This window comes from Panicum hallii, chromosome 9, assembly GCF_002211085.1.
Source record: "Panicum hallii strain FIL2 chromosome 9, PHallii_v3.1, whole genome shotgun sequence".
Lineage (NCBI taxonomy): Eukaryota > Viridiplantae > Streptophyta > Magnoliopsida > Poales > Poaceae > Panicum > Panicum hallii.
This window is the reverse complement of record NC_038050.1, coordinates 46,731,052-46,755,813: the sequence shown is the minus strand read 5'-3', so window position 1 is coordinate 46,755,813 and position 24,762 is coordinate 46,731,052. Positions and strand designations below refer to the sequence as shown.

General features: G+C 48.3%; 1 protein-coding gene across 1 annotated transcript in view; it reads right to left on the bottom strand.

The window, feature by feature from the left end:
• Nucleotides 1–1,689: 1,689 nt before the first annotated feature.
• Nucleotides 1,690–24,762, bottom strand: part of LOC112876449 (alpha-L-fucosidase 2-like) — a 28,555-nt gene continuing 5,482 nt past the window's right edge. Inside the window, exons 5-10 of the mRNA XM_025940569.1 lie at nucleotides 15,877–16,035; nucleotides 15,455–15,679; nucleotides 15,161–15,262; nucleotides 14,926–15,061; nucleotides 14,605–14,800; nucleotides 1,690–2,284 (exon numbers count right to left, since the gene is read on the bottom strand). Of these exons, the coding sequence (XP_025796354.1) occupies nucleotides 1,978–2,284; nucleotides 14,605–14,800; nucleotides 14,926–15,061; nucleotides 15,161–15,262; nucleotides 15,455–15,679; nucleotides 15,877–16,035 (1,125 nt within the window). The 3' untranslated portion in view covers nucleotides 1,690–1,977. The remainder of the gene's footprint in view (nucleotides 2,285–14,604; nucleotides 14,801–14,925; nucleotides 15,062–15,160; nucleotides 15,263–15,454; nucleotides 15,680–15,876; nucleotides 16,036–24,762) is intronic.

Genomic DNA, 24,762 nt, shown 5'->3' with positions numbered 1-24,762 from the left:
TTCCTTGTATATAGCACTATAAAATTTTACTTCCCGTTATTGACATCGAAAATTTTATCTCATTCTCTTTCTAACACTTTCGTTACGTGTGATAGCATCTTCCGTTAAAAGGCACTGTTGGTCATATTAGAATTTAATCTTTAGATGAAACTAACCTTTGGTTGACCGACCCCTCCCTCCCTCGGAACCCCTGACTGCCCCCTCCCTCTCGTGAACTTCCAGAGCGACTGAGCAAGCGCTTTCCCTCCCTCTTGCTCGTTCTCTCCCCAAATCTAGATCTACAACGGCGGCGGCGGCTGACAGGAGGCAAGGTCGCGGACGGCACAGGCTCAAACTAGGCGCAGGGGCGACCCATTTTGCCGACCGTCGTCAAGGAACTCGCTGCTGTGGCCGCGAGCTGGCCACGGGCGGCGGCGCGCAGGCTGGGTGCGGCAGCGGCGGCGAGCAGGCCACGGACAGCGGCGGCGGCGGCGCGCAAGCTGGGGGCGGCAGCAGCAGGGGGGCAGGCCATGGGGGGCTACGGAGGCGAGTAGGTCGCAGGCGGCGGCGGCGGCAGGCAAGCCGTGGGGGGCTGCGGCCCCGGGCAGGCGGGGGCAAGCAGGCCGCGGGCCGTCTATGGCGGCAGCTAGGCCGCCGGGGGCTGCGGCGGCGGGCAAGGCCCGATTGGCTGCAGCAGCAGGCAAGGTGTGAGGGTAGGCTCGGCCAAGGACGCAGGGGAAGCCTTGCCAATGGAGGGTGTAGCGACGGAAGTTCTGATTGTTAATGTAACATGTGTGTTATTTCTGAACTTTAACATGCATTGTGATGTTAGAGAACATCCTGATTTTTTTATGATGGTCTAAACTTGAATCTATTGGATTATTAAATGGGAGGACAACAATCTTCTTTTTTTTTGCCATTGAATTTCTATGCATCGTTCATGTGTGAACATAAAGTAATAGAATATGAAGCATTATGTTTGGCTCCATGGAACCTGAATATTTCAGCAGATAAGATGAGGGGTAAAAGCATATTTCAGTAGACAAGATGAATGGTAAAAGTGTCTTTCAGGTTGGACTTAACAGCCAGTGAACAGAGGTGCTAAGAAAGGAACTAAATAAAATTTTCGGTGCCAGTTAGCGAAGATAAAATTTTCTAGGGCCATATAGGGAACCATGTTTTTTCCGGTGCTATACAGGGAATTCTCTCAATGCGAAAAGGGTTACTCAAACCAAAGCACAAAGAGTTGCTCAGGAGTACCATTTGTTCACATGGTTCGGATTCCTACCTGAATTTCACCAAACATCACGTCCATTTGCAATTTAGGCGAGCAGCATTCCTAGCCGGCCACAATGTGAATGAATTCAAACAACAGGTCAGTGAAGTGTTGAACTGCGAAATATGTTTGGCACAGCTCCAGCTCCAGGTTGGGTCTGTAGTTTAAAGACTAAAATGTAGTGATTTAAATATTTGTATTTACTCTAAACTATAAACAAAATGATTCATGTAAATGCTCCTGATGTACTTGCAGCTTGAGATTCAGGATTTCTTGGAGCTACGAATACCTAGCTCCCAAGTAATCCAAAATTTTTCTTGATCTAGAGGGCACAGGGCCTAGCCAGCGATAATGAGCAATAGTGAGCTGTGTGATGAAAACTAAGATGGCTGATGGAGGCGACGCCAACACCTAGAGAAGCTTTCATCTCTTACTTTTTTTTTTGCGAAACAAATTTTCATCTCTTACCTGCTCAGCAGCATATTGTCATCCATAGGAAATGTTGACAGAAACTACAGAATGCACATGCCCAGTGTAAGATGGTGTGATGTCTAAACATGTATGCACTGAAACGCAAATTAACACATTATATAGCTCAAGCGACTGTAAAAACATGCTCAAGTGACGATTTATTGAAATTGATTTTTTGCTGGCTTCCCAGAAGGTTTCTTGAATTTTCTCCACCGCTGATTCTACCTTCCGAGTGAAGCAGATATGCGCCATCACAGTGGCCAAGTCTTCAAGCACTTCAAATCCCTGCTGAACCTGTAGACTTGGCCCGAAGAGATGCTGATGGTGGCAGTCTGGTCTCCATAGTGCAGCTTTGCAAGGGAATTCTGCCCACTACTAGACCACATCAGAGCTTCATGGAGGCTCCCTTCCTTCCAGCTGATGTTTACAGTCACACCACCTCGTGCCTTCAGGCCTTTAACACAGCCATGAGGCCACTTGTTGCGGGGTAGAACAGGGAGCAGGTACAAGTCAGTCCCAGTGCTCTGTACCAGCATTTCCGACAGTGCAGCTGGGAACCTGTAAGAAGACAGTTATGACATGCAAAACTTGGTGCTCAAAAAATAGATGACACTATTGCTAGGCTTTTTTTCTTGAGTAGGTAATAGGCTTTAATTTTGTTTCATCACAAGTTAAAGGCCTCCAGACCTCTCCAAACTGATGGTTTTAAAGAGGCCCATGGAACAGAGCAGCAACTCCACATCACAACAGCATTATGATAGTTTCAAGGAAAAACATGTACTTTAAATGAACTATAAAAAAACTGCATTTTTACCTAGAAATATGATAGAAGAAGGCTGATGCCCATGTTAAAGCACCACTTTTCTATTAGTCTTTGTGTCATGCTATAGCATATTCATCAGAATATGCTTGTATCGGTGTCTTAAGGTGTCTAGTAAGGTGTCTTAAGGAATATGCTGTTTGGAGTCTATATGTATCAAGACTGCCCTTTGGGCATCCTTGAGTGAAATGAAAAATCAAGATTGCGGCCCCATCACACCGGCTACTCCTAGAGGCCGGCGCTACTTCCTCCTCGTCGACGACATCTCCCGCTACATGTGGGTGATCCTCCTCGACACCAAGGCAGCTACTTCGGACACCATCAAGCGTCATCAAGCTGCTGTTGAGTGTGGCCGCAAGCTCCGTGTGTTGCGCACAGACAACTGCGGCAAGTTCACAGCGGCTAAGTTCGCGGCCTACTGGGCCGATGAGGGCATCCAGCGCCACTACTCCGCGTCGTACATTTCGCAGCAGAATCGGCATCGTCGAGCGCCGCAACCAGACGGTGGTGGCCACCGCTCATGCCCTCCTCAAGCAGAGGGTGATGCCAGCCATCTACTGGGGTGAGGCGGTGATGACCGCTGTTCACCTGCTCAACCGCTCGCCTACCAAGGCACTTGACGGCAAGACGCCATACGAGGTGTGGCACGACCGCACGCCAGCGGTCAGCCACCTCCGCGTCTTCGGCTGCGTCGCGTTCGTCAAGGAGCTTGGCCACGTCGGCAAGTTCGACGACAGGAGCACTCCATGGGTCTTCATTGGCTATGCGGATGGCGTGAAGGCCTACTGCATCCTCAAGCCTGTGACACAGCGTGTGCCCATCGCGCGCGACGTTGTGTTCGACGAGGGGCGAGGTTGGGCGTGGGACAAAGTGGTGGACGACGGCTCGACTTCAATGATTAACGACTTCGTCATCGAATATGTCCACTTCGAGGGAGCTTGCTTATTAATAGCGAAGCTGGCAACTCTTCTCCATTGAGCATGCTTGCCCCAGCTCCGGGATTGCCACCAGCTCCGGCGAGCCCTCCTCCACCGACAGCTCCGGCCACGCCCAGTTCTCCTATAGCGACGCCTCGTACATCTACGCCGGTGGGACCTATGCCGGCATCTGCTTCTCCAGGCTCGGCACCGCCAGCTTCGGTCTGCGAAGAGCGCCGCTTAGTGGAGTTCGTCACGCTGCTCTCCAATGACAAGTACCGCGTTGACCCGTACCATGACGGTGAACCTCCGCAGTACCGCACCGTGGAGGACATCCTCGGCGAGCAGCCAGTACCTAGACTTGTACCGCACGACTTGGAGGTAGAGCTGCACCTGGAGCACGACGATGGCGAGCCGCATTCCTTTGCGGAGGCGGATGGACACGCGGCCTGGCGCGCCGTGATGCAGTTGGAGATGGACGTGTCGAGAGGAACCGGACCTGGGAGCTGGCTGATCTCCCTGCCGGCCACCGTGCGATCACCCTCAAGTGGGTGTTCAAGCTGAAGCCGGTGCGGTTGTCAAGCACAAGACTCGACTGGTTGCACGCGGGTTTGTGCAGCAGAAGGGAGTCGACTTCGACAACGCCTTCGCACCCGTCGCACGGATGGAGTCCGTGCGTCTCCTCATCGCGCTGGCAACCTAGGAGGGCTGGCGCGTCCACCACATGGACGTCAAGTCTTGCCTTTCTCTACGGCGACTTGAAGGAGGAGATCTACGTCCACCAACCGCCGGGATTCGTCATCCCCGTCAAGGAGGGCAAGGTCCTTCCCTTGCGCAAGGCCCTCTACGGCTTGCGGCAGGCACTGCAGGCGTGGAACGCCAAGCGAGATGCCACCCTCAGGTCCATGGGGTTCATGCAAAGCCCGCACGAAGCGGCCGTCTACCGACGGAGCAAGGGCGGCAATGCCCTGCTGGTGGGCGTCTACGTCGACGACTTGGTGATCACCGGCGCCAAGAATGACGAGGTGGAGGCATTCAAGGAGGAGATGAAGGCCGCCTTCCAGATGAGTGACCTGGGGCTCCTCCCCTTCTACTTGGGGATCGAAGTGCACCACGACGACTCCGGCATCAGTATCCGAAAGACTACCTACGCTAAGCGCATCGTTGAGCTAGGTGGGCTTACCGATTGCAACCCCTCTTTCACTTCGATGGATGAGAGGCTGAAGGTGAGCCGCGACAGCACCCCGGAGGAGGTCAACGCCACGGAGTACCGGCGCCTTGTGGGGAGCCTTCGCTACCTCACCCACACGCGGCCGGACTTGGCGTTCGCTGTCGGCTACGTCAGTCGGTTCATGCAGCGACCAACGGTGGAGCATCTACAAGCCGACAAGAGGATCATCCGCTAAGTCGAGGGCACCCTCGACTACGGCCTGCACTACCCGAGGTGTCTCGGTGCGGCACACTTCATCGGCTATAGCGACAGCGACCACGCCGGCAACATCGACACGAGCAAGAGCATGAGCTGGACAATGTTCTTCCTCAGAAGGTGTCTGGTTAGCTGGCAGTCAGTCAAGCAACAGGTGGTGGCTCTATCCAGTTGTGAGGCAGAGTACATCGCCGCTACTTCCGCTTCGACGTAGGCAATCTGGCTGGCTCGACTACTTGGTGATCTCCTTGGTAGAAATGCCGACGCAGTGGAGCTTCGGGTGGACAGCAAATCCGTTATGGCCCTAGCGAAGAAACCTGTCTTCCATGAGCACATCAAGCACATCAGGGTGAAGTATCACTTCATAAGGGGCTGCTTGGACGATGGGAGCGTCAAGGCCAACTACATCAGCACGCAGGACCAGCTCGCTGACTTCCTCACCAAATCCCTTGGAAGAGTCAAGTTTTAGGAGCTGCGGTCCAGGATTGGGATCCCTTAGAAGATTCCACAAGACTTGGGCGTCGCGCACAAGACTTAGGGGGAGAATTGATAGAAGAAGGCCGGTGCCCATGTTAAAGCACCACTTTTCTATTTAAGTCTTTTGTGTCATGCTATAGCATATTCACTAGAATATGCTTGTATCGGTGTCTTAAGGTGTCTTAAGAGTCTAGTAGCATATTCCCTAGAATATGCTGTTTGGAGTCTATATATGTATTAAGACTACCCTTTGGGCCTCTTTGAGTGAAATGAAAAATCCATTTGGGCCAACAAAATACTTGCAAATCAATATGTTATTGACATATGACATGACCTTATGAGCAACACATGGTAGTTTCAGTGCCATCTTGGTTGGAAGCGTCAACTTTGACTTGCTCATAATTGATATGGCAAAGAAACAGTCGACAAGACAAAAGGACTAGGCCCCCTTTAGCCATGCCATTAGAATGATGGATTTCCACGCCACTATGTTTTCTTGTTATGTGTTGGAAATGAGAAACACAAATCTATCATCATGGCCAAAGGGCATATACGAAGATTTACAAAGTGTAGATAGCACCCAACACTAGTGAGTAATTACATAATGTACATAACATCTAACACCCCCTCAAACTCATGGTGGGTTCACAACGATGAGTTTAGAGAGGAAATAGCCATGTGCCCTCGTCTAAGCCTTCGTGAAGAAATCCGCTACCTGGAACTCCGAAGGCACAACCTCATTGTGCACTTGTGATTGCATGTATGAGGCGTCATCATCAATGTGCTTGGTAAGTTCATGCTTGACAGGATCACGAGCAATACTGATAGCACCGGTGCTGTAAGAGGAGAGAGGAGTTGGTGTGGAAATTATCACATCAAAATCCTCAAGGAGCCACCTAAGCCAGGTGACCTTAGCTGTCATGGTCGCCATAGTCCTCAACTTAGCCTCAGCACTCGAACGAGTAACGGCTACTGCTTGATTTTCTAGGCAATCAAGCAGGATCAAAGGAGACACAATAAGTAGAGAGAGAACAATGGCTAGAGTGATCACAATCCCATGTCGCGTCAGAGTACACCTGAAGCTGGAGAGGGCTAAAGTGAGTTAAGAGTAATCGGCAAGAGATGATTTCGCGAAAGATATCGAGAAACACGAAGGTGAGTGTAGTGGAGTTGGGTAGAAGCAGAGACAAACTGACTCAGTATATGGATGCCATGAGAGATGTTTGAACGAGTGATACCAAGATAGACAAGGCTACCAACAAGATGACGATAGTGAGTCAGATCGACAAGAGGCTCACCATCAGTGACCCGCAAGTGAACACCTAGCTCCATGGGTGTATCAACAGTGCGATGGTCGGTGAGAGCAGCACGAGAGATAAGATCCTAGACATACTTTTCTTGGGAGAGGTAGATGCCATCAGGCGTGGAAGAGACCTCAAGACCAAGGAAAAGACCATGAGGGTAAGTGTGGACAAATGGGCAGGGTCATGGTCACTGGGTTTAAAACTAGCATCAATGACAACAGAAAAGTGCTCAAACCAAGGCTCGAGGAGTCTGCTTGAGGCCGTAAAGAGAATGACGCAGCCAACAAACCATGCCATCTAGGATAGAGTTCCCTAGAGGTGGCTGCATGTAGACCTCACGCAATTCTCCACTAAGAAAGGCATTCTTGACATCGAGCTAGAAGATGGATCACTATCGAATACAAGCAACAAGAAGAGTCCGGACAATGGTCATGTGGGTAACACGAGCAAAAGTCTCATAATAGTCATGACCGACAAGTCTTATGTCACTCAAGAGAGCCATCAGATCAAGTCTTGATCTTATAGACCCACTTGCAAGTAATAAGAGTCACCTGAGGTGGCATAGGAATTAGATCCCAAGTAGCTGATAGAATTAAGACCTGATGGCAAATTAAAATAATCTGTTAGTAGTGCATGTGTGCACTTTGTCTGTGGGTGGTTTGTGCCTATCTGCAGCTTATCACCATTTATGCTTTAGATGCTTTGCTTAGCTTCTAAGCCACCTACCATGGTTGGCCTATATGTAACCCAAACCTGCCATCTATTGGGCTTGTGAGAAAATGGAAAAACTCATTTTGGGCCAACAATTGGTATCAAGAGCCTAGGATTTTCTCTCTAGTCTATCCTCTTTCTCTCCTACCCTTCTCTAGCGGTGTCGCCTCCCTCTCCCTGATCCCCGGCACCCTATCGGTGTTTTACCGCCAAGCCCACCGAGGGATACCCCCTAGGTGGTCGGCAGTAGGTAGGGTGTCGCCGAGATCTGGAACTCGAAGATGCAAGGAACACGAAACTTTAGACAAATTCGGGCCGCCGAGAGCGTAATACCCCATGTTCTATGTGGTGGTTTGCATTGCCTTAGATGTGGATTGGTTTGGAGGGGGTCTCTACTTGCCCTTATATAGTCTAGGGGGACAGGTTACAGATATCCTAGCCAGATATGAGTTTAGGAGTCCTACCCGAGTAATACTCGGGTAGCTTCCTTCTGTTCCGACTAGTTCTACTCGTGGCCGAGTAGCATACAACAGGTATAAGGTATGGACATGCCCCATCCCTTATTCTACAATAGTGTTGCAATATATGCAGTCCCATAGCCCCGGGCCCGACACGCCCCTCTCCTCCAGACCCAGCAGCGCACCCTTCCTTCCCTCAATCCCCCATTGGCTGTTTCCTTTCCCCGGCCCTCCCCCGTCGCCTCCTCTTCCCGATCTCGTTGGGCCCTCCCTCCTCGCGGCGCGATGGCGCGCAAGTGGAAGCGGGGCTGACCTGCACGCGCGAGGCGAGGCTCGTGCGTGGGAGCAGTGGTGAAGGCGTTGCGGTGGCCCGGCCCGCGGTGGCAAAGGAGGCCGGCGCAGCATGGAGGTGTGGCCCACAGCAGCGAGCCCGAGCAGGAGCAGCGACCGCGTGGGGAAAGGAGCCGCGGCGGCGCTCGTCTCGTGTGGGAACGGAGCAGGGCGCGTTCGGGCACCAGCGGTGCAGCGACGCGCGAGGCGTGTGCGCCCAGTAGGAGCGGAGGCCACAAGGCGGAGCGGCTCACACGTGGCAGGTGGAGTGGAGGTAGTAGTGGCCGGTGGGATGGTGTAGAGATCGTCATCACTATTTCAATGAAGCATCACGCGTCTGGTTGGGATATCCTTGATAGAAAAACCAAGAGCATCAAATTCAATGAAACAATTGTTATCGCGAGTAAACTAGCGAACGGATAGCAAGTTACTGACTAACGATGGAACAACTTGAATATTGTTTAGAAGGAAAGGTGACACGCTATGGGAAGAATGGATGTGCCACGGCATGAAACGGGGATGGTGTGATCATTGCCTACTGTGATGAAGGAATGGGAAGGAGGTAGGCGATTGAGTAGTATACCATCCGTGGACAACATGTGTCCCGGCCGAAATCCATCACCCATCCCTGGTTTTGCAGGGACATTTGATGGCCGCAGTCAGCCCGGTCTGGTCCCATCCTTGGGCTGGTGTAGAGACCTAAAGAGGCGTGAACGCCGTGTGGGCATAGGGCTGCGGTCCAATGTAACACCTCACGTATTAATCTTTTCATTAGTCACTAATTATGGGCATAAACATTTTCATTAGCACTAATTATACATGCATAATTACATTTTAAATATCATGGCATGACACATTTTAATTAATTGTGCAAGTGTGCAATTCATGCTAGTAATATGTTTAAACCAATTGTTAGAACTCTGTAAAAATCTTTTAGGCTGAAATTTTAACCATTTTTGAGATATGTTAAAAATTTATTTTGTCTAAACACTTAACTTTTGGCCAGTGTAAAACTTGTATTCCAATCTTTGTAATTCAATGTGGTGTATTTTTTTAGTAAAAACTTTGTTTAGTGGTTCAAAACTGCAGTCAAAATCTGATCAAACCCCTGTTTTTGTAGTTTAAATTTTAAAATATAGGCCAAGCTTCAAATCCGTTTTCTCCTAAATCCAAAGCTTAAATCAATTTTCGTCCAACATCAATGTTGTAGATATTTTCTTCCTCTACAACTATCATTTTGACCGTTTTTCAAGTTTCCATGTGAATTTTAGAGAAAAATCGCTAATCAGGCCTGGTCTTCTCTCTCTTCCCTCTCCCTTCCCTGTTTCCCCGACCATGGCAAAACGGCGCAGCCACTTGGCCGGCAATGCCTGCCCGGCACAAGGCGCCAAGGCCACGGCCCCGATCACGCCATTTCCCCTCCCCGACACATCCCCTCACTGCCCTCCCCACCGGTGCGCCTTCGCCATGCGCCGCACGATGCCTAGCAGCCGCGTCACGATGCCAGCCCGTGGCTCACTGAGCTCCGCTCCCTCCCCTTGCTGCGCGCCCCGGCACCTCCACCCTCTCCTCTTCCTCCCTGCTCGCCTATAAAGGACAGCTCGGCCCTCTGTGTCGCGCCCGAGCTCGCCACGGCCGCTGCCATTGCCGTGACCCTCCCCTCCACGGTGAGCTCCCACCTTAGGCCTTCCTCTGCCCAAACCAGCTCCCTGAACGGGTTCCCCACCTCCCACTGCACCTTCCCGAGCCGCCAGCCCACGACCCCGGCCACCTCCCTCGCCGGAGCAAGCCCGCCGGAGCCGCCCCGAGGCCTTGCACGCCGACGACCCCCCTCCCGGCCTCCTCCGATCTCAATTCCTACAGCAAACCGAATCCCGGTGAGCCCCTCGTGCTCCGCACCACTTCCCCACCGCCGGCGAGCCCTCCCGCGCTGGAAATTTCACTTCCCCAACGCCAGGGACTACATTGCAAGGATCAAGCTTTTTCTAGGGTCCTCAGTGCATAAAACCAGGGACTGGTTTTTAAGGCTGAAAACTGTGTAATGTTCCTCTTGATGAGCTCAACTTTTGTAAAGGTTCATGTAAAATGAAACTTGCTCTAGAATAAATCTTAGTTTAATTAGCCGTTAAATGTACCTTTTGTTCTAGGCTAGTACTGAAGGTGATTTTTGGACAATAGCTTAGCCTCTAGATGATTAGCTCTATGTAAAAGAATTATACCTAGATCAAGTCCCTAGCTATAGTTTTTGGTAGATCTTGATTTATGCATTAGTTTGATAGATTTATTTGTTTACAATATTCTGCTCTTATGCTACGTGTGCAACTTTTATAGTAGTGTCTTCTTGGTACATAAATGCTGTGGTAAAATTTTGAGACACTTTGCTTCTGTCTAACATGTTCAAATAATTTTAGCTAGAGTTAAATGCAATAAATAATTTGAAATAGTTCTATTGCTTAGAAAACTCTGAAAATTTCACGAGAGACTAGATTGATAAGTTAGTCATGCTAGAAAAATTTGAAGTTCAGATTCACACTAGAACTTCAACTAAAAATTAATCTTGGCAGATGTAGTTGTGTTTTGTTTTATTTATTATGCTATGTTAGCTGCACAATAAAATATGAGAAATTCACAGTAAAATCTTTGTAGGTTTGTAAGTTTTGTGTAAAATTTTGAGCACTAGTACTAGCTTGGTTTGTTCTGAATAAATGGATCTAGGTTCTAGCAGTAGGTTCTTACATTATTTTTCATGAGTAATCTGCTGCATAAAAAGATCTGAAATTTTTACAATACGCTTGTTACCTAGTGATGTGCTCTGCATAAAATTTTCAACAACAGAACCTATATCTAGCTTTAGTTATAAGTGCCACATGTTGCCTTGTGAGTGTTGTTGAGAAAATAAAAATTTTGCATAAAGAAGTTAGTAAAGTTAGTTACTACTCTATAAAGGATTGCCCAATGAAATGTTAGTGAGTTGTTTCATAGCAGTGACTTTGAGTTTTATTGGATTGCAACTTTATCGTGAAGTGTTAATTCAACTTTTTCCATCATCACAACTCATGCATGTGCATTTCATATAAATACGACTACTCTCGCTGACGGAATGTACGAGTTGATTTCCAAGTCCACGAGTGAGCAGCGCGAAGACAATCTCAATCTAACTAAAGTTGTTGAAGACCCGGACCAAAGTTCGGAACAGCCTAAGGCTAGCTCTGCCCAACGAGGCAAGCCCCGGAGCATAACCCCTATTTTAAACTTATGAAACTTTTATTTATATATAGTATTGTGCATTAAGTTTGTAAAAGCTCATTGAAGCCCTAGTTACATGATCCTAGGTACCGATGCTATGAACACTAGTTTGTAAAGGTTGCTAGATTGCCATGCTAATAGGGATTCGGTAAAAGTCCAGTGATTACCTGTCACTCAAGAGATATAGGAGTTGTTTGTTTACTTATGTTGGAATCATAAGGTTGACGGGCGAGGCTTGGTACGATATTTATGTTGACGATTGATGCCCCGTCTGTGTAGTAAAAATGGCTAAGGTCGAAGTGTGTGGTAGTGGTGGTCAAGTTTTTGAACGTATTAACCACATGCCGAGAATACGGTAATCGGTAAGCCTAGTACCTGATTGAACCGGGGCGTTGACTTTTTCCGCACCTGCTTGACGTCATTCCCGTGCGGCCGCATGGTGGGTGCAGAGCGGCCACGGCACGGAGATGGCCGGGGACCGTTGGGGCTTTGTACTCAAGGTGGGTGGGCCCTATTGCACATAACAGGAATTGATGGGAAGCGTTGCACGTGTGACTCTAGGAGTAGCCACGTGACGTGTGTTTAGATTTGCCTTGCAAGGTTAAGAAATTCGAATCAAATCGTCCGTTTCTTGCGGCTATTGAGACTGCTTGAATCCGTTTACCACATAGAGTAAGAAGACGAACAATGGTGACGGTGATTAATAATTGTTGTATGCTTAATGAGTTCCTTCCACCATGTGTGATTTGGATAGTGCTTACCTAGAATGGTTAATCAAACTAGAATTTGAAGCTAAAATTTGAAAGTAAATGACCTATTCTTTGTTGCTTTTCAGCAAAATAAAACCCTTCAAGCCAAAAGTCTTGCATGTTTAGGAGTCAGCTAAGTATATACCACTAGTCGGGTAAACCTTGCTGAGTATAGTATACTCAGCCTTGCTTATGGTGTTTTCAGGTGAGACTTTCAAAGACATGATTGCTAGTTTAACTTGGCCGTGTACTCTTCCTTCTGGTTGGTCGATTGAATGGGATGCGTCCCCGGCCAATGATGATCGTAGAGAATGATGTCATATATGGGCTTTATCATGACATCTTATATTGTCGTTACAACTATTGCTTTATTTCCTCTGCACTATTGAAAACTCTGAAGTACTTGGTTTTATAAATTCGAACTTAGGTTGTAATAATAATTCGTGTTGGACTCTGTGACGTAAAATTGTGGATTGTTGTAATTTCTGGGCTCACCTTCATGTGAGTAGTATGTATGCTTTGTTTCGATCTTAAAAACCAATGGTTGCATCGGGATGTTACCCAACAGACTGTCAGATTACTCCGTTTTAAGTGTGTGGTAGCCTGAACTGCCTTTATGATGATGGTTAGCGCACTTGAGCCGGATTAATTTTGGCAGTTCTGCCACATTCAAGCAGCCCAAGCGCGCGCCAGGGAGCTTGGCCGATCTAGCCCGTGGCGAACTGGGGTGCCCAAGGGTTGTAGCACACCTAGGGGGCCACGGGCCGGTGCTGGCCGCCAGCCTGGTGTAGAGGAGCGGGCGGGCTCCTGCTGCTGCTAAGTAGGGCTGCCAAAGTTCTAGCACCCCTTTGTCGTGCTTGCCGCCGCTGGAGGTGCACCGAGGGTCACAGCCGGCCGTCGCAGGAGTGGGAGACGCCGGCTTGGTACCCGCCCGTGGAAGACGAGCGGCACCCGCACAAGGCCGTGTAGGAATTGCTGATGTCGGCAGGCAGCACCGTCGCCGAGGTCACCTTGTCCTTGTTCACCAACCGCAATTCCTTGAGGACAAGCATGTCACAGGCCTTAGCGAAGGTAGGGAACACGGTGGCGTTGGCGATGTCGTCGGCCGTGTTGGTGTAGCGGGGGTTGATGCCGCGAAGAAGGTTGAGGATGAGCTGCGAGTCCAGGACGAGGTGGCCGACGTCGCAGAGCGTGCCCGCCATGGTCTTCATGCGCCGGCAAAACTCGGTGATGGAGGATTCACCTTGCTGCACGGAATGGAACTTGTGGTGGAGGAAGATGGCGTGCGGCTCCTTGTTGCGGCTCCTTGTTGACGCGGAACCTTGTTGGCGCGGAAGTGGACTTCAATAGCCACCCAAAGTTCCCATGCGGTCTGCTCATCGCCGTCCATGGCGAGGTCGAGGACGGAGTCGTCGACGGAGCCGAAGATCCAACTGCGGATGCAGCAATCCGCCTGATCCCACTGCGGCCAGGAGGGATCAGTCAACGGTGGAGGCGTGGAGGTGTTGTCGATGTGCGGCTTGAGACCGAATATGCCGCACATGGACTTGAAGAAGGAAGCCCACTTGGTGTAGTTGGGATTCTTCATCACCAGGGTAAAACGTGGGATTTGACCAAGACAGTGGCATATGGATAGACAGTTGGCGCCCCGTGTGGCGGAAGCTCACCGCCGCCGCTGGATGACATGGTGCCGCCACCAGTGCTCGTCATGGTGCTGTTGGCGGGGAGGGGCACGGTGCCGGACATGGCGGGGGAGAGGAGGCCGGTGAGGGAGGAGGATCAGAGTTGGAGAGGTGGGCTCGCCGTGAGGGGCTCACGAGCGATTCAGAAATGGAGAGAAGAACAGCGGAAAAGGAAAGGCCGGATCAGATTGATGCCAGTCGTCTGATACCATGTAGAATGAATTAGGGAAATCACCTCACACCCTAATCAGGGGGTGGCTGCATTATATATATAGCCAAAGGGTAGTATAAATGGTAATACGAGTATACAAGGAAGGAGACAATCAATGGCTAAACATTCCCTAATAGTAGTATCCAAACTCTCTTTTAAATAACCCTCCTGCCTCCTTTCCGAACAAGTGCAGATTTGTGTAGCTTAATTAAACCTACATGATTCAGTTCTTTAAATTTACTCAGCATAATCCCCTCGATCACAAATATAGGTAGTTTTAGGTTTGTCCTAAATCAAAATCTCTGATCATCAATAGCTAAAAATCCAAATAGTTTTACAACATAAAGTTAATCCTACTCATGAAAAGTAGTTTCATAATAAATATATATAACCTTGTCTATTTGGAATAATATATTTTTGCAGAAATTGATGATCAAACCTTCATCTTTTATACTGTGCCGATGTCCTAAACTGCTTATATTTGTGATCAGAGAGAGTATTATGCTATGCTGTATAAACCAGATCCAAGTTGAATGATCATGTTTACCCGAAATTAGCATCAATTTGGAAAGGTGGATGTGCAGTGAACAGATTACTGTACAGGCCTCCTTCCCTTGAAACCTCATGTTCTGGATCCACCAAAGTGATTAGCTGCAGTATCATTTTGTATGCATGGTCACTGTTGTGAAGATGGGCCCATAGGGCCATCTTCCATGAAGTAGACCAACCTGGGCCTTCATTACCTAAGCAATGGATGTCAGTACAATATTAGAAAAAACAGAATGGGGTGATTCTCAGACTAAACAAACTGAACGTTGCTAGCAGTGTCATTAAACTGTTGAAAAATTAATATTTAGAAAACAGGTACCTCTTTTATAAAGACTATTGGCAACAGCTTTGCAGAGGTCAGGTGTTTGCTCAAGTGACATAGTATGTCCAGGGTAAAGACCAAACAAATGAGAGACATGTCTGTGATGAACCTCAGGATCCTGAAAGTCTTGTGCCTGCACATAGAACACAAGTATTAAAAAAACGATTGCAATGGAATATACATCAGCTAGGAGATTGAATGATAGACAAAAGATATAGCAGCATGCACTAACCCACTCCATGATTGTACCATCTCTAGCAACTTTCACTGGTGGGAGATTTGGCAGTGCCTTTTTTATTCTCTGAACCACATCAGTGTCCGATTTCCCTAAAATCTGATAACAAGGAGTAATTGTTCATTATGCATAGTTATTACCAAAATAAAAAAATGATTCGAGAAAAATAGAAACTAAGGTATGATTCATAGCATTCTACATATTTTAAAACTATATCATTTATTTGTACATACTGCAGTATGGACATGATAAGGACTCTGCTTTTTCTTTTAGAATAGATGAATGACTTACATCAGCAGACAATATAACAGCTGAGAAAACTTCCCGTATAATTGACATGTCCATGGTTGTTGAGTAGCTCACACAGGCCTTCTTACCATCTGGAGCAATAAAATAATGTTCCGGAGAAGTAGAAGGATTGGTCTCCAAATATTCCCTGTGTCCTTGAATTAACCAATCCAACAAAAAGGAAGCTGATCCTTCCAGTAGTGGATATGCTGTTTTCCATAAAAATTGCTGCAAGGAAAGAGGAATAGAACACAATCACATGTTTATTTGATAGTAGCGCAAAATATTGCCTTACCATCAAGGGATCACTAAATAAAATTTGTGAACCACTTTTTTAGTATCTGCCTATGGAAACACTAACAATTTGCCCATTTTAGTGTCGGACACGAAAGTAATGCATATTTTGTTCCTGTGTCATTGCTCACTTCGTCCAATGTAAAATTGTAGTGCTCCCAAAGGTGAGTGGCAAGCCATGGCCCACCCATTGGCCATAGAGCCCATACAGGATCACCAGCATCCGGTGATGTTTTTGCCCACAGGTCTGTGACTTGGTGACTGACCCAGCCGCTAGCTTCATAATTCACCTGTCAGGAAAGAGTATAAAAAATTAGATGTAGAAAAACATGAAATTTATACCTTTATACAAGGATGTCTTATTAGAATTTAGGAAATAACTAACGTCTGTCAATGAGATCCACACCTTTTTCATTTACATTGCTTTGATTATAACTGCACACTAGTATGAACTCATTCAATAACATAAACTCGACCTCCTATTAGTCTCCAATACTAATTACTGACACTGTCCCTACAAGATGGGCCAACAATATCAACCATGTGCTTTGTGATCAGGAAGAGGAGACTTTTAGAGTTTATCTGGTAGTATAGGAAATATCTCGGTTAGTCATCTTGCCACCCAAGTCTTGTACCCTGTATATACCGCCCAAGAGGCTCAATACAGATTATCCCATGCATTATATCCTTCCTACATGGTATCACGAGTTTAGGGTTTATCAAATCCTAAGGCGTCCACTGCCCTCGTGCCGCCCCTGGGGAGATTGATCTCCCCCGGGGGCAGCGCCACCATAGTTAGACAGGGCGATTTTGTTGGTCTGCTCTGGGATTCGTTGAAGCAACAACAGATCAAAGCCACTCCACCTCGTCGTCAGCCTCCGTGCTGGTGGTTGCTGCTGGTCTGCGCGTCGGAACTCACGGCTCCGGGATCGCCGAGCCTTGCGCCGCTGTGGCTGTCGTCGGGCACCAACAGCGCACGGTTGCGTTAACTGGTCCGGCCCTTTGCTGCACTGCCAAGATGCGCTGCTAGGGCAGGCATTGTCAGTCCACACGGGCGTAACACGACGTTGTGCTGCACACCGCCAGCCTCATCCGGGCCAGAAGGCTCTTGCTGCACGCACGTCCTGTCTCTCTGATTTCTCTAACTCATCCGTTCACCACAGCATGGAGGAGAAAGAAAATAAGAGAAGCACGTTATGGCTAGGGGCACATTGAGGTTCTACATGGAGATGTTTCTCTTTGTTGCTGCTGGTTTTCTTTTTCCTGATCAGAGATTGGGTTTGCGTCGCCTTGCCATTTCGTCGCCACTCCATTGTCGACACTCCATAGCACGAGGTTGCTGTTGCGCCATACCAGGCTGCAAAGCCAACGCTCGTGGTCATGCCATCACCGCCGGTGTCCCAACCTATCTAGGCAGTGGCGCTACCCATGATGCTAGTCGTCCTCGTCGCACTGGCTTTCAGTCCGAGTCCATGCCTATGCTGCCACCATGCGGACACAGCCACCGATGTTGCTGAAGGAAGATGCCTTTGCGCCTACTAGCTGCACCGTCTACCATCACCACCCAATCAGCTTATCGTCCTGCTCTGCTCGTCAGCAAGAAGATGCTGATTTTGTGTACTCGTTCACCTCTGGTGATGCTTCAGACCCGCGCCCTCGTCCACGGCTTCCGACCATGTCCACCTCGACCTTGGCTACTTTGGCACTAAGGGGCTATCATTCGCATGAGCTACTCATCGGAATCCACTACAGTTATAGCAATTGCATAAGCGTTCCAACTACGGAGGGATGTCTTTATTATTCTCCAGTCTGTCCGTTCATGTTGCTACCGCTATGTTAGACTATATTTGATAGTATAGGAAATATCTCGGGGAGACATCTTACAAACCAAGTCTTGTGTTAAGCAGCATGTCTACTTTAGGCCCATGGCCCATATTCCTCCATGTCTACTTTAGGCCCATGGCCCATATTCTTCTCTGTACAAGATCCATGTCTGCTTCACCATGGAGTATCATCCTCATTCTTGCATTCACGGTAACACGCAGACAGGAGCGTCACCTCCGCATCCACCCGAGATCCGTTTTTTCCCCATCCGTCCCACGCGTCTGCCGGCCGGCGCCGTCCGCGCTTCGTCTGCCCGCCGCTCGCCAGCAGCCTTCCGCCCGTCCGCGGATCCGTCACGCCCCTGTCCGCGCCGTCGCGCCCCTGTCCGCGTCGTCGTCCCCTTGCGCCCCTGTCTGCGCCGTGGGCCTGCGTGGCCGTCCGCTCGTCGACTGCTGCCGTCCGCCCGTCCGTGGATCTGCCTGTCGCGGCCGTCCTGTTCTCCTACCCATCGCTGCGTCGTCGCCCTGTTCGTGGTGCAGCCCTCGCCACTGAGCAAGCGGCCGTCCTGTTCTCCTACCCACCGTGCAAGCGGCCGGACTTCCCCACATCCTCCGCGCTGATTCTTCAGTCTGCTACGGACTGCTTCATCAGGCCACCATTGGTTTTCTCTCCCTCATCTGCTCTGTTGGCCGCATATTGCTGTCTGGTGTTGCTATTAGCCTGCTTGGGACCTTCATCAGCTGCTGCAGGGGTACATCGGCTGCTTGGTGTTTATTGCTGTCATTATTTGTCATCATCATGTCCCAGCCTAATGCTATTGCTATTAATATCACTCTTGATGGTTCCAATTATCCGCAGTGGTCTTTTTGTGTTGAAACTACTCTAAGAGGTCATGGTCTTTACTCCCACCTCACTGATGATCCACCTAAGTCTGATGGCAATCATGCTAGTATTATCACCACATGGCAAATAAATGATGGGAAGGTGATGGCTGCCATGGTTAATAGCATTAAACAGTCCATGATTATGAGTCTCAGAAAGTTTAAAACAGCTAAGCAAATATGGTCTGCTCTACAGCAGCGTTATGTTCAGGACAGTGGTGCTCTTCTCCATAATCTCATGCAGCAAATTCATGTCATTGAGCAAGGTGATATGTCTATTGATGACTATTATTCTGCTTATGACCGTTTGATGGGTTCATTGACTTCCATGGTGAATGAGTGCACAGCAGCTGACTGCCCAGCCCACAAATTCATTGAAAGATTTCTGACATATCGTTTTGTCATGGGAGTGAAGCCAGAATTTGATTCCATTCGTACTCGGCTGCTTCATAATTCATCTACTTTAACCATGGACCAAGCATTGGCTGAATTACTAGCTGAAGAGACACGCCTGCAGTCTATGTCTTCTTTATCCACTGTGACAATGCCCCATAGTGTGCTGGCAGCCTCTCAGCGGATCACTGTACCTAGAGGTACATCTTCAGAGCCATGTAAGCATTGTGGCAAGACTACTCATCTATCGGCAAATTGTTTTTCTGCATATCCTGAGAAGCTAGCTGAGTATCGTGCCCGTCGAGCTTCTCGTGCTGCTCGTGGCCGTGGTACCTCTTTTACTACTCGAGATGGTCCTGTTAGCCGAGGTACCTCTTCTACTGCTCGAGATGGTTCTGTCTCTGTTGCTGCTGTTTCATCTGTTGATGCCTCTCAGCCGGCTTGGGTTCTTGATTCCGAGGCCTCCTTTCACGTGACACCTGATCAGTCTCAATTGGTTACTTGCAAGCCAATCACTGACGGTGCCTCTATTCAGACAGCTGATGGTACATCCTGTTATATCACTCATCGGGGTTCTCTTTGTAATACCAAATTTTCTGTCCCTGATGTCTCTTTTGTACCTAAGTTGTCCATGAATCTTCTTTCAGTGGGCCAAATTGCTGATCATAATTGTTTTATTGGATTTGATGACTCATCTTGTTTTATTCAGGATCGTCAAAGCAGGATTGTGATTGGGACTGGCCATCGCCGTAGAGGTGCTTCTAGCCTCTACATTTTGGACACCTTGCGTCTTCCTTCTTCCGATGCTCGTGTGTCATCTGTTTCATCATCATCTCCATCATTCTTCACAAAGTGGCATCATCGACCTGGTCACCTCTGCGGGTCTCGCTTGTTCACATTAGTACATCAGGGCTATTTAGGTCATACATCTGTCGAGTCTAACTTTCATTGTAAGGGTTGTAAGCTTGGAAAACAGATTCAACTTCCCTATCCTTCTAGTGTCTCTCACTCTGCTAAACCCTTTGATCTTATTCACTCAGATGTATGGGGCCCAGCTGCTTTTGCTACTAAAGGTGGCCATAAATATTATGTTATCTTCATCGATGATCACTCTCAATACACTTGGCTCTACTTTATGAAACACCGGTCCCAATTATATTCTATTTATCAGTCTTTCACTCGCATGGTTCATACTCAATTTTCCACCTCTATTAAAATCTTTCGTTCTGACTCTGGTGGAGAATATTTGTCTGACCTTTTTCGCCAGTTTCTGGTCTCTGAAGGTACTCTTCCTCAGCTCTCATGCCCTGGAGCCCATCCTCAAAATGGTGTAGCTGAACGCAAACATCGTCATATCATTGAAACTGCTAGGACTCTTCTAATTGCCTCCTTTGTTCCCTCTCACTTTTGGGGGGAAGCGGTCTCAACATCTGTTTATCTTATTAATAGACAACCGTCATCCAAACTATCTGGTAAGTGTCCTGGTGAAGTTCTTTTTGGCACTCCTCCTTGCTATGATCATCTTCGGGTGTTTGGATGTACCTGCTATGTTTTGCTTCCATCTCGTGAGCGAACTAAGTTGACAGCTCAGTCGGCTGAATGTGTTTTTTTAGGATATAGTCCTGAGCATAAGGGTTATCGTTGTTATGATCCTTCCACTCGTCGCATGCGTATCTCTCGTGATGTGACATTTGTTGAGGATCGTCCTTTCTTTTATAACCCTTCTACCCATTCATCATCTTCTTCTACAGAATCTACATCTTTTCTTTACCTTCCTCCTATTTTATCTAGTGATGATCCACCTTCGTCTACACTAGCTCCTCTTGATGACACTCCACCACCTCCTAATGACCCTCCACCAATCCCATCTCCACCATGTAAACCACCCATAACACGTATTTACACGCGTCGCTCTACCACTCATATACAGCCTCCATCTAGTCCATCTTCCTCGGCCAGTCCCGATGCTCCTGTTTTGGTTGATTCTAATACTCCTGATGAGTTACAGGTTGGGCCTAGCTACAATTTGCGTGATCGCGCCAAAATTCAGCCACCTGATAAATTGGGATTTCCATGTGCAAGTGCTATTCTTGATGAGTCATCCACTTATCATGAGGCTTCTATCATTCCGGAATGGCAAGCTGCTATGTCTGAGGAGCTCGCTGCACTTGAGCGCACAGGTACTTGGGATATTGTTCCATTACCACCTCATACAGTCCCTATCACATGCAAATGGGTCTTCAAAGTTAAAACCAAATCTGATGGTTCTATTGAGCGATATAAAGCTCGTCTGGTTGCCCGAGGTTTTCAGCAGACTCAAGGCTGTGATTATGATGAGACCTTTGCTCCTGTTGCTCACATGACCACGGTTCGTACTCTGATTGCCGTGGCTGCTTCAAAGTCCTGGGATATCTCTCAGATGGATGTTAAGAATGCCTTTCTTCATGGTGATTTACATGAGGAAGTTCATATGCAGCCACCGCCAGGTGTTAATGCACCTCCAGGATATGTTTGCCGTCTTCGTCGTGCCTTATATGGTCTTAAACAGGCTCCCCGTGCTTGGTTTGAACGCTTTGTATCGGTGATAAGAGCTGCTGGTTTTTCACAAAGTGCACATGATCCTGCCTTATTTGTTCATCTCTCTCCACGTGGTCGCACTTTACTGCTTCTATATGTTGATGATATGCTAATTACTGGAGATGATGTTGATCATATTATTCATGTGAAGCAACACCTTGGCGAGCAATTTCAGATGTCTGACTTGGGCCCTCTCAGTTATTTCCTAGGAATTGAGGTCTTGCATTCTTCCAAGGGCTATTATCTCTCTCAATCCAAGTATATACGAGACCTTATTGCACGCTCTGGCATTACTGACAGTCGAACAGTTGCCACACCCATGGACCTTCACTTGCAGCTTCATCCTACAGAGGGTGTTCCTCTTGAGGATCCCTCTCGATCTAGGCATATTGTGGGCAGTCTTGTTTATCTCACTATCACCAGACCTGACATTGCTCATGCCGTACATATCTTAAGCCAGTTTGTGAGTGCTCCAACTTCAGTTCACTTTGGACATTTGCTTCGTGTGCTAAGATACTTAGAGGGGGACATTATCTTAGTGTTTATTCTATGCTCATAATAGCCCGCTTTGTCTTCATGCCTATTCCGATGCCACTTGGGCGAGTGATCCAACTGATCGCCGTTCTGTCACTGGTTATTGTATTTTTCTTGGATCATCTCCTCTAGCATGGAAGTCCAAGAAGCAGTCAGCTCTCTCGGTCTAGTACCGAGGCAGAACTTCGGGCCCTTGCTACCACCACTTTTGAGATTATATGGCTTCGATGGCTCTTGGCTGATTTTGGCGTTTCTTGTGATGCTCCCACAACTCTTCTATGTGATAATACTGGAGCCATACAGATTGCTAAAGACCCTGTGAAGCATGAACTTACAAAGCATATTGGTGTTGATGCTTCCTTCACTCAGTCTCACTGTCACCAAAACACGATTGCTCTTCAGTATGTGCCTTCCGAACTGCAAGTGGCAGATTTCTTTACTAAAGCACAAACTCGAGAGCAACATCGGTTCCATATGCTCAAACTCAATGCTTCGGATCCTCCACCTCCGCCTTGATTTTGAGGGGGGGTGTTAAGCAGCTTGTCTACTTTAGGCCCATGGCCCATATTCCTCCATGTCTACTTTAGGCCCATGGCCCATATTCTTCTCTGTACAAGATCCATGTCTGCTTCACCATGGAGTATCATCCTCATTCTTGCATTCACGGTAACATCTTGTACCCCTATATATACCGCCCGAGAGGCTCAATACAAATTATCCCACGCATTATATCCTTCCTAAAGAGACGACGGAGCACCTCTTGACATCCTGTGTCCTATCATGACAAGTATAGTTTGAGGTGTTAAGCTAAGCCGGCCTGCAGGACCTGTCTCCCTCACAGGATGAGGTCTCCTTTCAGGCATGGTGGAAGAGGGCAGCACGATGGATGCAGAAGCCCGGACGCTAAGGATTCAACACGACGGTGATTCTTGTGGCCTCGACAATTTGAAAGCATAGAAACTGGTGCATCTTCGATGGCACCCGCCCGGCAGCCGCACAGGTGCTTCAAGAGGTGGCCTAGCAGGCATATCTCTGGATCTTATTGGGAGTTTCGGGTTTAGGTAGCCTGCAGAACTAGAGAGGGTTGTAGAGCAGTAATTGTTAGCCTCACTAGCTCCCAGGATCACCCACTCTAACACTAGAGAAAACTCAAATACACACTATTGTGGCACTGCACACCAGCACCCTCTCACTCTATTTCACCACAGTCCAACACAATAATTACACTGATTTTAACACCACACACACAAACACACGCGCTATGCTGCAATCCAGCTGCACAACTCAGCCGAAACACTCATGCTGCAAGCTCCACTAACATACATGTATGCAGAATTACCTCCACTAATTCCAGCATACATGCTGACACTTTTCACTTTGCTGACTCCAATTAGCACACAGCCACTACTGTTGTATACTAATCTGTCAACTGTGCACGCACTCCGTGCTTCACTCTCAAACTGACCTGTTTGCTTCACTCACAAACTGGCCAGCTCTACACTCCCCCCACTCTCCCCCTCTCACTGATCAACTTGCTTCACTCACAAACTGATCAGCTCTAGTACTCTTCTCACTACACCCCTTGCACTCTCACTCTCATTTTATAGCACAACACAGCCCTAGTGCCTTGCTCTTAAAGACTGAAGGCTTTGACTTACACACTAAGTCAAAGACTTGTCTTGCATTCTTAAGGCAAAGATTTGAATTGCACCATAAGACAAGACTTGACCAACACTAACATGAAACAAGGATGATTCTAACATTCTCCCCCTAATCCTTGTTTGCTTTATTCTGCACTTCTGCGTCAGCTTCAAAGCAGTACGGGCTCATCATCCGCATCTGCAAAGTTAAGCTGCGCCACTGCTTTGGTCACCTTCTTCGGCTGGTTGCACTCATCAGCGAAGTGACCAAACTCACCATAGTTGAGGCAATCAATCTTTGACTTATCAAACTTGCCGCTCTGCTTCCCTTCAGCAACTACGGCCTCCCACTCAGCACGTGTGAGCCGCGGCTTAGCATGCGTGACCAGCAGCTGATGCTCCCGCTCCTTGTCACGACGCTGCCCCTTTGAGGACTCCTTGAATGCCCTCAACCTCCCTATGGTCTCTGTCACCGACATCTCCATCACATCCCCCTATTGCTCAATGGTGCGCACAAGGGGTAGGAACTTGTCAGGGGCGGAACATAGGAGCTTCTCGAAGACAGTGGCCTCCTCCACTTGCATGCCGAGAGAGCGTATCTCATTCACAATTGTGGTAACCTTCAAGGCAAACTCATTAATCTTCTCAGATTCACCCGTGTACCCATCAAGCTCCCTCTTGAGTGTTTGTACTCGGGCCTTCTTGACACGCTCTTCACCAACGTGCATCTTCTTGAGAGCATCCCACACCTCCCTCGCCATCTCCTTCTCGGATATGGCCATCACCACAGCCTTTGGCACAGCTTGGACAATGGCGGCGAGAACCATTTGATCCATCTTCTCATCGACCACATCTTTGCCCTCCACTGTTGCCCACATTCCTTGTGCACGCATGAATATCTTCATCTTCACAGCCCACACCCCATATTTGCTCTCAGCGAGCATGGGGTAACGAGCTATCACTCCAGCCTCCTTCACCACCAGCTCATGCTTGTCATTGACGTCATTGCCACCTGCAACAGCCTTGCCGACGCCGTCACCTGCAGACATGATCTTCGGCATAGTCTTGGACAATCTCTATCCTAAACTCTCCTTAACACTTAACCCACAGCTCCGACGCCAATTGTTAGCCTCACTAGCTCCCAGGATCACCCACTCTAACACTAGAT